The 14,088-nt window shown below is 39.8% G+C and overlaps 1 protein-coding gene across 2 annotated transcripts in view; it reads left to right on the top strand.

The window, feature by feature from the left end:
• Positions 1-12,763, top strand: part of LOC126236271 (vacuolar protein sorting-associated protein 18 homolog) — a 349,435-nt gene extending 336,672 nt beyond the window's left edge. For both annotated transcript variants that reach the window (XM_049945428.1, XM_049945429.1), the window contains one exon: positions 12,628-12,763. In XM_049945428.1, coding sequence (XP_049801385.1) covers positions 12,628-12,691 — 64 coding nt within the window. In that variant the 3' untranslated portion in view covers positions 12,692-12,763. The remainder of the gene's footprint in view (positions 1-12,627) is intronic.
• Positions 12,764-14,088: the final 1,325 nt, after the last annotated feature.

Genomic DNA, 14,088 nt, shown 5'->3' with positions numbered 1-14,088 from the left:
GACTCAGTGTATTGCATTATGATTTTCTAGGTTAAACTGTTTCAACTCTGCCCTATGGGGCAGCTCCCTTGCCAGATGGACAGAGGTGTTGGGCTGCATGCCAGATGGGCACAGGTGTTGGACTGTGTGCCAGATGGCCCTGTGGCAGCTGGGTTCTGCCTTGCTCTGTTGTGTGCACATAGTCTTTCTTTCAGATGTAATCAAACGATTTAATAACTTAAAATGACAAGGGAATAGTCTACTGATTATTAGCAATTGATAAATTAATCCATATGTGGGACAATCGAACCAATAACTGACTGTAGTGTCTGTTGCCTCCTATACAAAAAGTATAAGACAAGGACACCATCAGGAGTGCCCCAGGGAAGTGTGATAGGACTGCTATTATTTTGTGCACACACTAATGATCTGGCAGATTGGGTGGGCCATGAAGTATGTTGTTTGACAGTGGGAAAGTGGGGCAATTTGAAGGGTGAATTACTTAAAAGCAATCACCCACTGACTTCCACGTATCCCCACATTAAAATAAATTTGTGTCTGGAAAACATTTCTGAGTTGTGTTAAGATATCATGGCAGCTTAGGATGGCTACATTGCGACTGTGTCAACTTACCTGTGTTGCTAGAAATAAAAAGTAATTACATGCTCTTCAATTCTGTGTATGTTATTTTATGTGGTGGGTATACCTTACCCATATAATTGTTGACCCCAACACAACAATAGGGAAACAAATATAAGTGCTGACAGTTTATTTTGTGGACAGTTAAATATGGTGCCACGACAGCGGAAGACATTCACAAGCAGTTGTGCACCATCAGTGACGAGATTCAAGAAGTTTGCAGTGGAATCCAGATTTTGGAGCTCTCCCTTGGTGTATTGCAAAAATTGAACACTGAGCAGTGCTAACAACTGAACACTGAAACAGTGTCCAATAAACACAGACACCAATACCAACTACACCCCACTGTGCATTTAGTCTTTACACTATGCCATAGTAGGTGATGTTAAGCCAGATTTGAAAATTCTGACTGTTCTGGTGATTTTTTTAGTTTTTTATTTTATTTTTTTATTTATTTTTTTCCCTTCTATATTGTGACTGCACTTAAGACCAAGGAATTGCCTGTCCAATGGTTCAAGTTGTTCTTCTGCATTGTTTTTGCAGTTATGGGCCCCATCAATGCTTGATCAACCTCAAATTTGATTCATAGTCATGGAAAATATTTTTGTGCACTACCAAGTTACCAATTATCATGAAAAATTTATGTTAGTGATCAGAAATTTAGACCAGCGTGTGACAACATTGGTATCAAAGATTATTGTGCACCCACCATGTCATCAAGCTTACCTTGCTTTAAAACCTGAGTTAATTGATTAATGTACCAAATAAACAGACCCAAAGCTCAGACAAGCGCTACATAAAGAAAAAAGTGGGTAACAAATCCCCTTAAGAATTTTGGTGGCACCTACAAACTATGATACACACAGTTACAGTTTAGGACAAATTGTTGTTGCATATTTGGCAACAGTAGTTACTGTCACAAGCACAAGTAGCAGTGGTAGGGCATGATGATAAACCAATATTCAAGTTGTAAATGTGGCTGGTAGAATATATGCAGTATTGAAGTTGCCGGCAGTAGTTGCTGTGACATCATTGAAAAACAATGTACCAGCTTACTCCAACCAAAGGATGCCAAACCCATCTGAAGACACATCATCAGTCTGCACCACCATCATGTCCCACCTCCTGCCAAACATTTCTGGGGAGCTGTGGAGTTTACGCTCCTCAGTTGAGGTTCTGGGCAGACAGGTCTGACTCCAGCAGTAACTTGGGGGCAAATTTATTAATTTTTGTTGATAACATACTCATTCCAGTTGGCAAGCATCAAAATCCACTATATCATGCACCTAACCAAACAATGATCAGAATCTGGATTAGGTGTGACAGATCAGAAGTCGAGCAAAAAGTGTTGACAATTTGGACATGAGATCAACAACAGGTGGGACAACATAACACAGCAGTAAAGAAACCACCCATAACCGTTGGTACATCCGTGGCAGCAGTATGACATCCATGCAACTTTCACTAATACTATGGCCACTGACAAAGCCCACTGTATCACAGTGGTTTTAAGTATAAGGGGTGGTCGAAAAGTTTTTAGCCTGAGATAGTTACCATGGTGTCTCTCACAAACAAAACCACCTACTTTTATGGTGACCATTTGTGGGTATGCAAGTCAAATTTCACGGCTCCAGCTTCATTAGTTTTGCCACTAGGATGTGTTGTATATCATAGTGTAAGAACAATGGTGAATATAAAGAGAATCAAGAATGATGATGCGATTGAATGTCTTCATTAAGGGAATGATGCCCAAGGAAATTGCGGTTGACATGCAGAATACAATTAAGGACATTCCTCCATCTTATGCAACAGTGAAAAATTGGGTGTCCGACTTCAAATGTGGAAGAACGAGTGTGGAAGAACGAGTGTGGAAGATGCACCAAGGAGCGGAAAGACTGTCATCATTGCCACTGCTGAAACAGTGACTGCAATTCATGATACGATTTTGCAGTATCATTGAACTATATTGCAGCACATTGAAATCACATTTGGAATATCCCATGGGCGTGCTCATGACATTGTTGACTATATTTTGGGAATGTGGAAAGTTTCATCTTAGTGGGTCCCAAAATACTCTAATGCAAATCAGAGATGGGAGCATGTGCAGTGTTGTGAAGAAATCATCCACCAATTTGAAGCAGATGAAGACAGCTTTCTTGCAAGGTATGTGACAATGGACAAAACGTGGGTTCACCACTTTGATCCTGAGACAAAACAACAGCCTTCATCCCCTACCCCAAAAAAATTCTGGTTGCAAAAATCAGCTGTAAGGTGATGGCATTGGTCTTCTGGGATGCAGAAGGGGTAATTATGGTGGATCACTTGCAAAAGGGCATAACTATCAAAGCATCATACAACTGCACCCTTCTGCACTGTTTGAGAGAAGAGATGAAAAAAAGGTGCGGAAAATTGGCACGCGGAGTTCTTTTGTATCAGGACAATGCACCGGTGCACAAAGTCCTCGCAACACTGGAAAAACTGTGTGACTGTGGGTTCAAATTGTTACATCATTTGCAGATTTGGCTCCATCAGACTTTTTCTTTTCCCAAACCTAAAAAAAGACCTCAAAGGATGATGATTTGATGATGCAGTGATTGATGCTGTGAATGCTTGGTTGGACTCGAAATTGAAGAACTTTTATTTGAATGGTTCGCAGAAGTTATCTGAGGGTGCCCACTAGTGTATTAGTGTACACAGGTATTATATTGAAAAATAAATTGGTATTATGAAATTTCTGTCATTCTTTATTTGTTAGGCTAGACCTTCCTGCTTGACATTGAGCTCAGATGTCAGCACATTTCCAGCGTGGTGTGCACCTGAAAATAGCTAGTTGACGAGTCACACCTGAGAGCAGTAAAACACTTAGCATCCGCCACGTACGCCCACAAGGTACCAATTGACATATGCCTTGCCATAATCTTCACTTGGACATCTGTAGTTGCTAACATTCCTGAACCTATATTAGGCACTGACTTCCTTGCTCATTATGCATTATCAGCAGTACAGTATGCAGCATATGAGGATACTTCACCTACAGCATGGATAGAGGATAGAGAATGCCCAACACCTGCAACACCACACAGAAGCAGTCTGACTGATTTATGGATACCAGCACACCACAGTAGCATCAGATACAACACTATGTAACATATATGTGCCACACCTGGCCAACTCATTTCATAGTGTGCCCACGTAATTTCCCCTGAGTGCCTGACAAAAACTAAAGTCATATTTGAATAAATGCTCCAAGTTAGAATAATCTGCTGTTCTGACAGCCCGTGATCATCAGCTTTGCACCTCATTGACAAGAAAGATGGGTTTTGGCACCCCTATAGTGATTATTGTGTTTTAAATGCAAGAATAATCCCAAAGGGATATCACATACCAAACATTCAAGATTATTTTATGTGTGCATTAGCTGGCACAAAAGTTTTCATCGTCATAGACTGCTGCAGAGCATACAATGAAATACGTGTGGCACTTTGTGATATCCCAAAGGTGGTAGTAATTGAATTTTCATTTGTGGCCTCTGACCCCAAAAGTGTCACAAAGATATGGCAACATTTTGTAGATCAAGTGCTGAAAAAGTTTCCATTTTGATTTGCATATCTTAATGACATTCTAGCATTCTCAAGAATCACCTTGCTTCACGAATGACAAGTGCAGGAAGTGTATCAGTGGCTGCATAACTACAGCTTAGTACTGGATAAAAAGAAGTGTGTCATTGGCAAAGTACAAGTGACCTTCCTGGGACACATGGTTGCAGGATGTGGCATTCATCTGTTGCTAGATAAAACAGAAGCTATACAAGCTCATGTGAAGCTGATACAGTATCAGACATAATGATATTTCCTGGAAATGGTCAATTTTTATCACTGCCACCTCCCAGCAGTGAGGCTATATAAATGCAGCTTACAGATGAGCAAGGAGGACATGGCACCACAGGCCGGCAGTCCCTCAAGTTGACCACATAGATGGGAAGAACTTTGTGTGATCTTAAGGTGAGCCTAACTAGTGCCCCTATCTCACCAGTGCCATCTGTGTCCCCGGAATTAGTCAGAGACACTAGCCTAACAGCAATAGGTGCAGCCCTACACCAACAAATCTACTAATATTGGCAAGCATTAATTTTTTTTCCAAAAAGTTGCAACCAGTGTGGCAGTGCTGGAGCACTTATGATAGAGAAATGCTTGCAGTTTATGAAGCTGTTAAATATTTATGGGCACAAATGGAAGTTTATGCTCTGGAGATTTACACTGACAACAACCAACTAATAGTCTTTGCATACCAGGACACCACTGACAAGTGTTCCTTCGACATTCAGATGTACACAGTTTGTCAGCCAGTTTGACAGATGTGGGCCACATAAAAGGAGCAGAAAACTTTAGGGATAATTAGTTCTTTCTCATCTGTGGTTTGGAAAATACCATAGAGTGCAAAGAACATGCTGCTGCTCAGATTTCAGATCCAAAGCTGCAGCATTTATTGGCACAGGATGGTGACTTACGCAAATTCTGGGGCCAAGCACGCTGTGATGCGACATCTGTTAGCAGAAACCAAGGCACTACATTTCACCAAACACAGCAAAGCTGCTTTAGATGATTTTTACAATCTGTAACACCCAGGAGCAAACATGACCATCAAGTTATTGACTGACCGTTTTGTGTGGCCATTGATTGAAAAAGATGCCCACAAAAGAGCATGCTTCTGTATTCAATGCCACCAATGCATAGTGGGATGACATATACATGCTGACATCGGACGGTTTCAGGGCTCTCCAACAAGATTCTCCCAAGGCCACATCAGTCCCATACGTTCCCTTCCTGCTGACAGCTACAGTTATCTTTTATAGCTGTAAAGAGATGTATTCGATATGTGGAACCTATACACATCACCAGCATTTCTGTCAAAACATCAACAAAGACCTCCATCACCATATAGACAGCATGACTCAGTTGCCCCCTCCACATCACTACAGATCAGCTTCGCCTATTCAAATCTGTTTTGTTCCAAGAATTGTCCAATTTATGCAGCATCCAGCATCATCATATGAGAAGCTACATCCAGCCAGCAACGTCCAAAGCTGGACATTGGAACATCTTTAGCAGAAATGGTGTGCGGGGGAGCTGTCAGATATTCTGGCAGACAATGCTACACACACACACACACACACACACACACACACACACACACACACACACTTGCCATCCATAGCAGAACAACCATAATTGATACAACACCTTCAAGACCACACAGCTAAGATCTGTTGTCCGCTTGCTTTGCTCACAGTGAGCACTCAATTTTCATCCATGAAGCTTTGAACAAATGTTCTCACATCATGGTCCACAAAGATGTCATCAAATCACTGCTCCAACCATTGTACAATAGTACTGTGATAGGGAAATCACACTGCTGCAAAACCACAAAGGTCTCTATTGAGTGGGCCAACCTCATATTCCATGAATGTAATATAATTTCAGTATTTTATATTTGAATTGTATCTTTCTGTTAAACAATCATTGTTATAATTGTGTTAACTCAGTAATAGTCATCTCACTAACCATATTTGTCATGTACATAGAAATGACTGCCCATGCACTAGCTGTTTGCCCAACTGAGCCCACCTCTGCCTATCAGTGCCCAATTTCCACACACGGGCAGTCATTGTAAAAACACCTTGTGCTGAACACTTTGAAAATAGCAGTACAGAATACTTAAAGTAATTAATCTTTAACTCAGAGAACCAGATGATGTCTATAAAAGCTGAAGAGAAATGTAGTCTATGGAGGTAATGTGGTGAGGGATGAAGGGCGGGGACTCTTCAGTTCAAACAGAATCTGTTTGTTGTAGGAAACAGCAGCATTCAGATGAAGAGAATATTGACACTTTTTGCTCTATCAGTGAGGGAGCTCATTTGTGTTAGTCAAGAGTGTACTTGATACTTGAAAAACAGCAAGGGTATGAATGGGAGAGCTCATCGAAAGATAGACAAATAATCAGGCACCATGAAGTAAAAACCAGATTAACATTAACCAAATATACTGGAAAAAGTGGAGGAGGGAAAAGAAAATTTAGATTGAAATGGGTGGGGGGGTGGGGGAACAGCACTAGTCTAGATTAATTGTGCTGCTGGAAGGTGACATGGTATGGAAAAGTGCTGATACCATAAATACCTAAAGGCTGTGCCTGGTTTTCAGGAGAACAGTATGCAAATGGAAGACTAAGTGAGAATATGCACAAAATACGGTGATGGCAAACAGTTTTGCAGACAAAGAATTTTTGCTTAAGACTGCACTTTCTACATACCAACATGCCAGTAATTTCTGAAGTTTCCAATACATACACCTAGAGGCAGTATCATTGCAATGGTCATCACCGTAGTTTCACTTCACTGCTCCCTCCTATCATTGTGTTTCATGGCCCATATTCCATTATGTCTGCTTTGAAGGCCTTTGTACAAGTCATCTTGTAATTTTTCCTGTGTGAAAACATCTACACCACTAAAAAACATCTAAATCATTAAAAAGAGGGACTGCCATATCAACACATTTGATTTTACATTCATCACATTAAATGATATTTGCTCTGAGTATATTTGGGAATACTGAAGTGGACCATGGAATCCATACCCTACACATCACAGTAAACTGATGGTGAAACATTTTGGAAGGAGTAACTGTTTTCTATATGCTATGGTGTTTTGTCGGGTTGCTGCTAATCAACTGTTTAATACAGCACCTTTTATAGCATCGTTAACTGCAGGCTCTACTTTCTGATAGAGGTACAAGGGCGGATCAGATGTTAATGATGCTTTCTGTTCTGCATATTTTTAGCTGAAGAGAGCATCTGAATTTTTGTGGGGTGTTGGAGGAGATTGGAGACAGTAAGCATTCGCATAACCATATGCTTCTTATATCTAAGCAAGAGGTGCATCGTACAACTGTGCAATGCATCATTGTCAAATTTATTACCCATGAAGGTGTGAAAGCAGTGGAAATTTTATGGAGATTGAAAGCACCTTTCAGTGCTGAAACACTTCCAAGACTTCTTGTGTTTGCTTTGAATAAGAAGTTCAAGACAGGTTGTAGAACATTAATGCCATTTGTGATTGCATTGAAGGCAGTTGACATTTGACAGTATCCAAAATTGCTTCTCAGGTTAGTTAAAGTTATGGGAGCTGTCGGGCCATCGCTGTGAAAGAACTAGGTGGCTGTAAAGTGCAGTCCCGCAGGGCCCCTCAACTTTCAAGTTGAAGAACTGAAGATTAAATATCTGCAGATTAGTGAAAGAGTTTCAGGGTCATTTGCAGCTAAAGAGGAAGCATTTTTGAGTCACATTGTGGCCTGATGAATCTTGAGTACATCAGTAAATGCACAAATAAAAGCAAATCAATAGAGAGTGGCAAAGAAAGGCTGAAGCAGCTCCATTGGTAGCTAAGACTCATTTGTCAGCTAGCAAGTTGTTTACAAATGGATGTGTGTGTGTGTGTGTGTGTGTGTGTGTGTGTGTGTGTGTTTTGTTTCTTGCTAGTGTGGTGTTGGTCTTACTGATTTCTTGCATGAGTGACATCAACACAGCACATTACTGTGACCTTTTGAATGAGGTTAGACTTGCTTATTACAGCAAACAATGATATAAACCAATATGACAAGTCATTCTTCCTCATGTCAGTGTCCACCAGTATACTGCAGCACTCACTAGCTAAAAGATGATCTGCACTGGTATAGAATCATGTGCAGCCCAGCATAAGTCCTCTCTGAAGCCATTGTAACTTTTTCAAAGGGAGACAGACAGTGTGCATAATTGACAGCTTGCATAGAATATTTATGACTGCTAACAATTCATGACTGCCAACAAAATGAATGCATGTCAATTCCAATAGATTGATTTTCATTTAGACAAATCTTGAGACTACTGCAGTGCTAAATATATGTCTGCATTGTCTCCCATCTCGGGGGTCCCCAGTATTGTGGAACATTTAAGAGTGGAGCTTGTGGCTAACAGTTCTACCCGTGTGGGTGTGGCATACAATGAGCCATCAGTGAATAGGCATGCCTTGGGCTGTTTCTCTAGTGCCCTTCTGTCACTCAAAAATAATGACAAAATATATTCCCAAAAATCCATACCATAATGTCAGCTGTCTAGCTGGATGGCTAACTGGAATCCTACAAATAATTACAGGGGTCAGTGGAAGAAACTGCTGTCTCACAAGAGCATGTTTTTTAATGTTGCATACTCTGTGTTCGATTTAATTCAAATATGAGAACATGAATACAGTCAAACAAAACAATTTATGTCATAGACAGTGTTTTCTAGTGGTATATATGTAACAGCCTTCGTGAGTGAAGCACCAGAAGACTAGCAAGTAGCATATCAGCTTCTCAATATTCTCCATTCAATTCTTAAATTGTTTGTGTGTTTTTTCTGAGGTTGTGGAGTTTAGTTCTTAAATTCATCATGTACTTACATGTTTCAGAGGTATAGAATCACATTTTAATAATGATAACATGTGTATTTGCACAGTCATAATTTGTTTGTTCATTTTTGGATGGCCAGTAACTATTGACCACAGCTCAGTCAGCTACCAGCCTCCATTGGTGAAGCACCAGGAGACTAGCGAGTCACATATTTAGCTTTTTCTGTTTGTTTTCATATTTAATTCTCAAATTACTAGTAGTTGGATAGATAGGATGTATGCATGCTGTGTGTGGATGCAGGAGGTGCTAGCTAGAGTTCTCAAACAGCTGAAGACACATATGGCCACAATTAGCTGTCTACAGGCTGCTGCCTCAGGGTATGGCAATAACAGAGTAACTGGTGCATTGCATGGGACATGTCAGGTGTTGTTTGTTTCACTCACGTGCTCTGCTGTCAAGGCACCTTCCAGCATATCTGACATTCGGGATCAGCACTCACTACAGGGTGAGAGGCGGGTTGCTACACTGTTGGGTCGCTCAAAGAGGAGAGTCAATATGGAGGCTGGCCATCTGGCCTCACCCATTTACTCTGTGAGTAGACAGGTGACCATTCCTTTAGCAGGGTCTGAGCAGACACATGGAGGCATGGGGGGGGGGGGGGGGGGGGATCACTAGTTATTGGGAGCTCCAGTGTTAGGTGCAGTATGGAGCCCCTTAGGGAAATAATGTCCAGGGTTGGAAAGAATTGCAATGTGCGCTCGGTGTGTCTGCAGAGGGCCACCTCTGAGATGTGGAGATCTCGCCTGCAGCTATCGAGGGTGCAGGGTGCAGGGTGCAGTAGTCTGCAAGTCGTTGCCCATATTGGCACCAATGATGGCTGTCACTTGAGTTCTGAGGACATTCTCAGTTGTTGCGGACATTTGGCAGAAATAGTGAAGGCTGCTGGCCTCACTCGCATGGTGCAAGTAGAGCTCACAGTTTGCAGCATTGTACCCAGAGTCAATTGGGGTCCTTTGGTTTCGAGCTGAGGGGAAGGTCTCAATCAGAGCCTCCATCAGTTCTGTGATGGTCATGCTGCAGATTTCTGTACCTTTGTTACAGACTGTAGTGTTGTAGGACTCCTCTTGACAGGTAACTGCTACTTGGGTAGCAGAGAAAACACAGAGAGTGAAATCAGATTGTGTACAAAGTAGTGACACTTCAACTGTCAAAATTTTAACAGTAAATTGTCAAAGTGGTTGTAACAAAGTTCCAGGATTTACTGTCTTGCAGGAAATTTCTCACACTCAAATTTTTCTTTGGACCAAAAGCTGACTGAAACCCAAAGTCGAAAGCTCCAAGATAGTTAGCGATTCATGGAATGTATATCAGAAAGACAGATTAGATACCAAAGGAGGGGGAGTGGTTATTGCAGTTGACAAAAATATTGTCTCTAGTAGGGCAAGTTTGAGTGTGACAATGAAGTTATCTGGAAGTTCTAGGTGAAATCAAGTTAATTACTGGATGCTTTTACTGGCCACCCGATTCTGCTGTGACAGTCATTCATCAAAGTCTACGCCCCGTATTGCAGAAATATCCAGATCATACAATATTAGTTGGAGGTGATTTTAACTGACTGAGTACAGACTGGAATATCTGTGGATTCACTGTAGGTGCTAGGGACAGACACTCTTATGTACTTATGAATACATTTCCAAAAAACTGCCTTGAACAATTAGTTAGATAACTCACACACAATGGAAATATTTTAGACCTTGTAGTTACAAACAGATCTGACCTTATTGACAGTGTTGGTGTAGAAAGAGGGGTTAGTGGTCATAATGTCACCGTGATGACAATGCTTACTAAAGTTAATAAATCCATCAAGGAGGCCAGGAGGGTGTTCATGCTAGAAAAAGCATATAAGCAGTTGTTAGCATCCCACTTAGACAATGACTGAATACCATTTAGCTTCAGTATGATGGATGTAGAGGGATTATTGGCAATGTTTAAACTGACTGTAAATCACACTCTGGAGAAGTATGTGCCAACTAAGTGGATTAAGAATGGAAGGGACCCTCCATAGTTTAACAATCATATTCAGAAAATGCTGAGGAGACAAACATTGTTGTACTCTCAATTAAAAAGAAAGAAAAACTGCACAAATGTGGACAGGCAAATGTTAGTTGAAATTCATGCATCCATAAGAAGCTCAGTGTGTGAAGCATAAGCAACTTCTACAATTAGCCCTTAATGAAAGATCTGGCCAAGAACCCAAATAAATTCTGGTCATACTTAAAAGCACTAAGTGGGTTGAAGGCTTCTATCCAGTCACACATTGACCAGTTTAGGGTGGCAGTAGAAGAAAGCAAAGGGAAAAGTTTTCCTCCAAACTATGGAGGGAGGGCAACAGATACAAGCATACAGTTTAGGTTCCCAGATATTTGAGTGGCTCGAAGACTTTTTAAGTAATACAATCCAATACATGGTCCTTGAAGGCGAAAGTTCATCAGAGACAAGTGTATCATCAAGAGTTCCCAAAGGAAGTGTGATAGGACCGCTTTTATTCTCTTTGTACAGCAATGGCCTGACCAACAGGATGAGCAGCAATTTATGGCTATTTGCTGATGGCTGTGTGGTGTATAGGAAGCTGTCATCATTGAGTGATTGTAGGAATATACATGATGAGTTAGACAAAATTTCTAGTTGGTGTGTTGAATGGCATCTTGCTCCCAATGTAAAAAAATGTAAGTTAGTAAGGATGAGTAGGAAAAACAGTACTGAATGTTTGGATACAACATTAGTAGGGTGCAGCTTGACACAGTCACTTTCTATTAAATACCTAAGCAGAACACTGCAAAGTGACATAAAATGGAATGAACACATCAGGTTGGTAGTAGGAAAGGCAAATGCTCAACTTCGTTTTATAGGAAGAATTTTGGGAAGGTGCAACATCCATAAAGGAGATGGCATATAGAATGCTAGAATGATCCATTCTTGAGTACTCTTAGAGTGTTTGGGAGACCCACCAGTTCAGATTAAAGGAAAATGTTGAAGCAATTCCTCTACTGTTAGTTATGTTCATGCCATCTTTAAACTATAACCTTATCTCCTTCACCAACATGTTGTTATTCAGCAAAGGTTATATGATGGTTATTCTCTCAGCGAATAATACACATTTCCAATTATCAATTTATCTTGTTTTATTTTATTTCCATTTATACAGTTGATAATTTCAAAGAATCTTCTCCTTCTCTTATAGTTCTGTGAATCCTTTCCCTCTGCTATTTTCAGTTGTTGTCAGTTATGCAAACCTCCTCAACCCCCCCCCCCCCCTCCTTACCCTACTGCACCATTCTTTTCATATATACATTTGCTGCTCCATTCTTCATTTATTCCTTCTCAAGAAATAATGTTAACATTCTTCAGGGCTGCTTGTGTGCATTTTTCCTGTCTAATATTCGTATTTTTTTTGCCTGCCATCTAGAATTCTAATCATGACAAGTGCAACTTTTGAATGATAACTGTTATTGCCAATGAAAGCTGAATGTATCAAAGAAAACTAGACAAGTGATTCTAAGATATTTTGAGTGTGTCATTTTCTTTATTTCAGGTCTATTGATCGACCATTCATTGATGATGAAGACTATGAGAGAGTAATGAAGGAATGGGAATAGTGTTTGCAGATGTGTTCAAACCCTGCAGGTGCTGTTGTTTATTTTTAAAAAATCTTTTTTTTTTTAAAGAGATCCTTAGTGCACCAGAAAAAGAGAAAATAAGAACTAATTCAGGTTCATATTGTTTGTATTATGCTTGAATATAAATAGCTTAATACTGAGTTTTTGTAAATAATTTCTAGAACTGTATAAACATCGAAACATTGAATTATGTGCAATAAATTCTCATTTTTTGAAAAATGGGCTATAATTTGTAAACTTGTTTATGTTTCAATGCCAGGCATTTACTGATTGTGTAAAATCACAAAATTAAAGAAGAAATAATAAAGGTTTATATCTGTTTAATGTCAGTTTCATTTTTGATATTTGTACAATCCTTAAGTGGCGCTGCACATTTCTACTACTGATGATGTACTTTCTTTTTTATGTTTGAAATATGTGGTATGAAACAGCACTTCATCCACTCGGTTGGATCATATACTTTATTGTAAATAAACGATTACAGTCAAAGAAATATGTGCATTAAAGATTATTATAACATAATGTATGAAGGAGAATAGTGAGTTTTTTTTTTGTAGTGTTAATTTAAAATCGGGGAGGGGGAGGTTACACAGATTTCCAAGTCATCAACTGTAAGTGTGCTACTTCCGTCATGGAATTATGTTGTTCCTGGATGGTTGGTTGTACAATGGTAGTGTGACTGTAATATTCAGTAATTACTGATATAGAAACAAGAGTGATGGTTCTGTGGTGAACAAAATAGCAAAATGAAAGCAGTCTGAAAATCTCTAACAAGATTCCCGTTTACTTTCAGGCTTTATTGTGTTCTGTTCACTTATACTAAGGCAATTATTTTATCATTTGTTAAACAGTGGACATGTTGCACACTTAGATGAAATGTGGAAGTTACCTTAAAGAAAGTCTTTGATGACTTTTAGTCTACACACGTCTGACATTGTCAATGTGAAGGTGATCTATAATATTATGAACACTGAATAAATGTTCAGCTGCCAACATTGCTAAAATCATTTATTCACACAGATTACTGGTGTTGGCAATTCTCTGTTGCCATCTTCGGATCTGCAAAAGATGGGACCTAAAATGCTAGGATACAACAACTAACATAACAGCCCACACAATTATATACAATATTTTCAATACAGGGAATAAAAACATATCTATGTTTATATCATTACACAATCTTTGCCCTCAGTACAGTATGTGGTGCTATACAAAGTATGTCCATGTTGGTATCATGAGCTATACCAGAAGGTGGGGTGTCACTTTTTAAAATAACAGCTTTTATGTACACACATTTTATTGCACTGGTTACAAGTGCTTACATTCATAACCACTGTACAAGTTACAGTGTAAAAATTCGTAGGGATACATAAGTA

This window comes from Schistocerca nitens, chromosome 2 (genome assembly GCF_023898315.1).
Source record: "Schistocerca nitens isolate TAMUIC-IGC-003100 chromosome 2, iqSchNite1.1, whole genome shotgun sequence".
NCBI classification, from domain to species: Eukaryota; Metazoa; Arthropoda; class Insecta; order Orthoptera; family Acrididae; genus Schistocerca; species Schistocerca nitens.
Note: the sequence above shows the minus strand (reverse complement) of the source record. Positions and strands in the feature narration are given on the sequence as shown.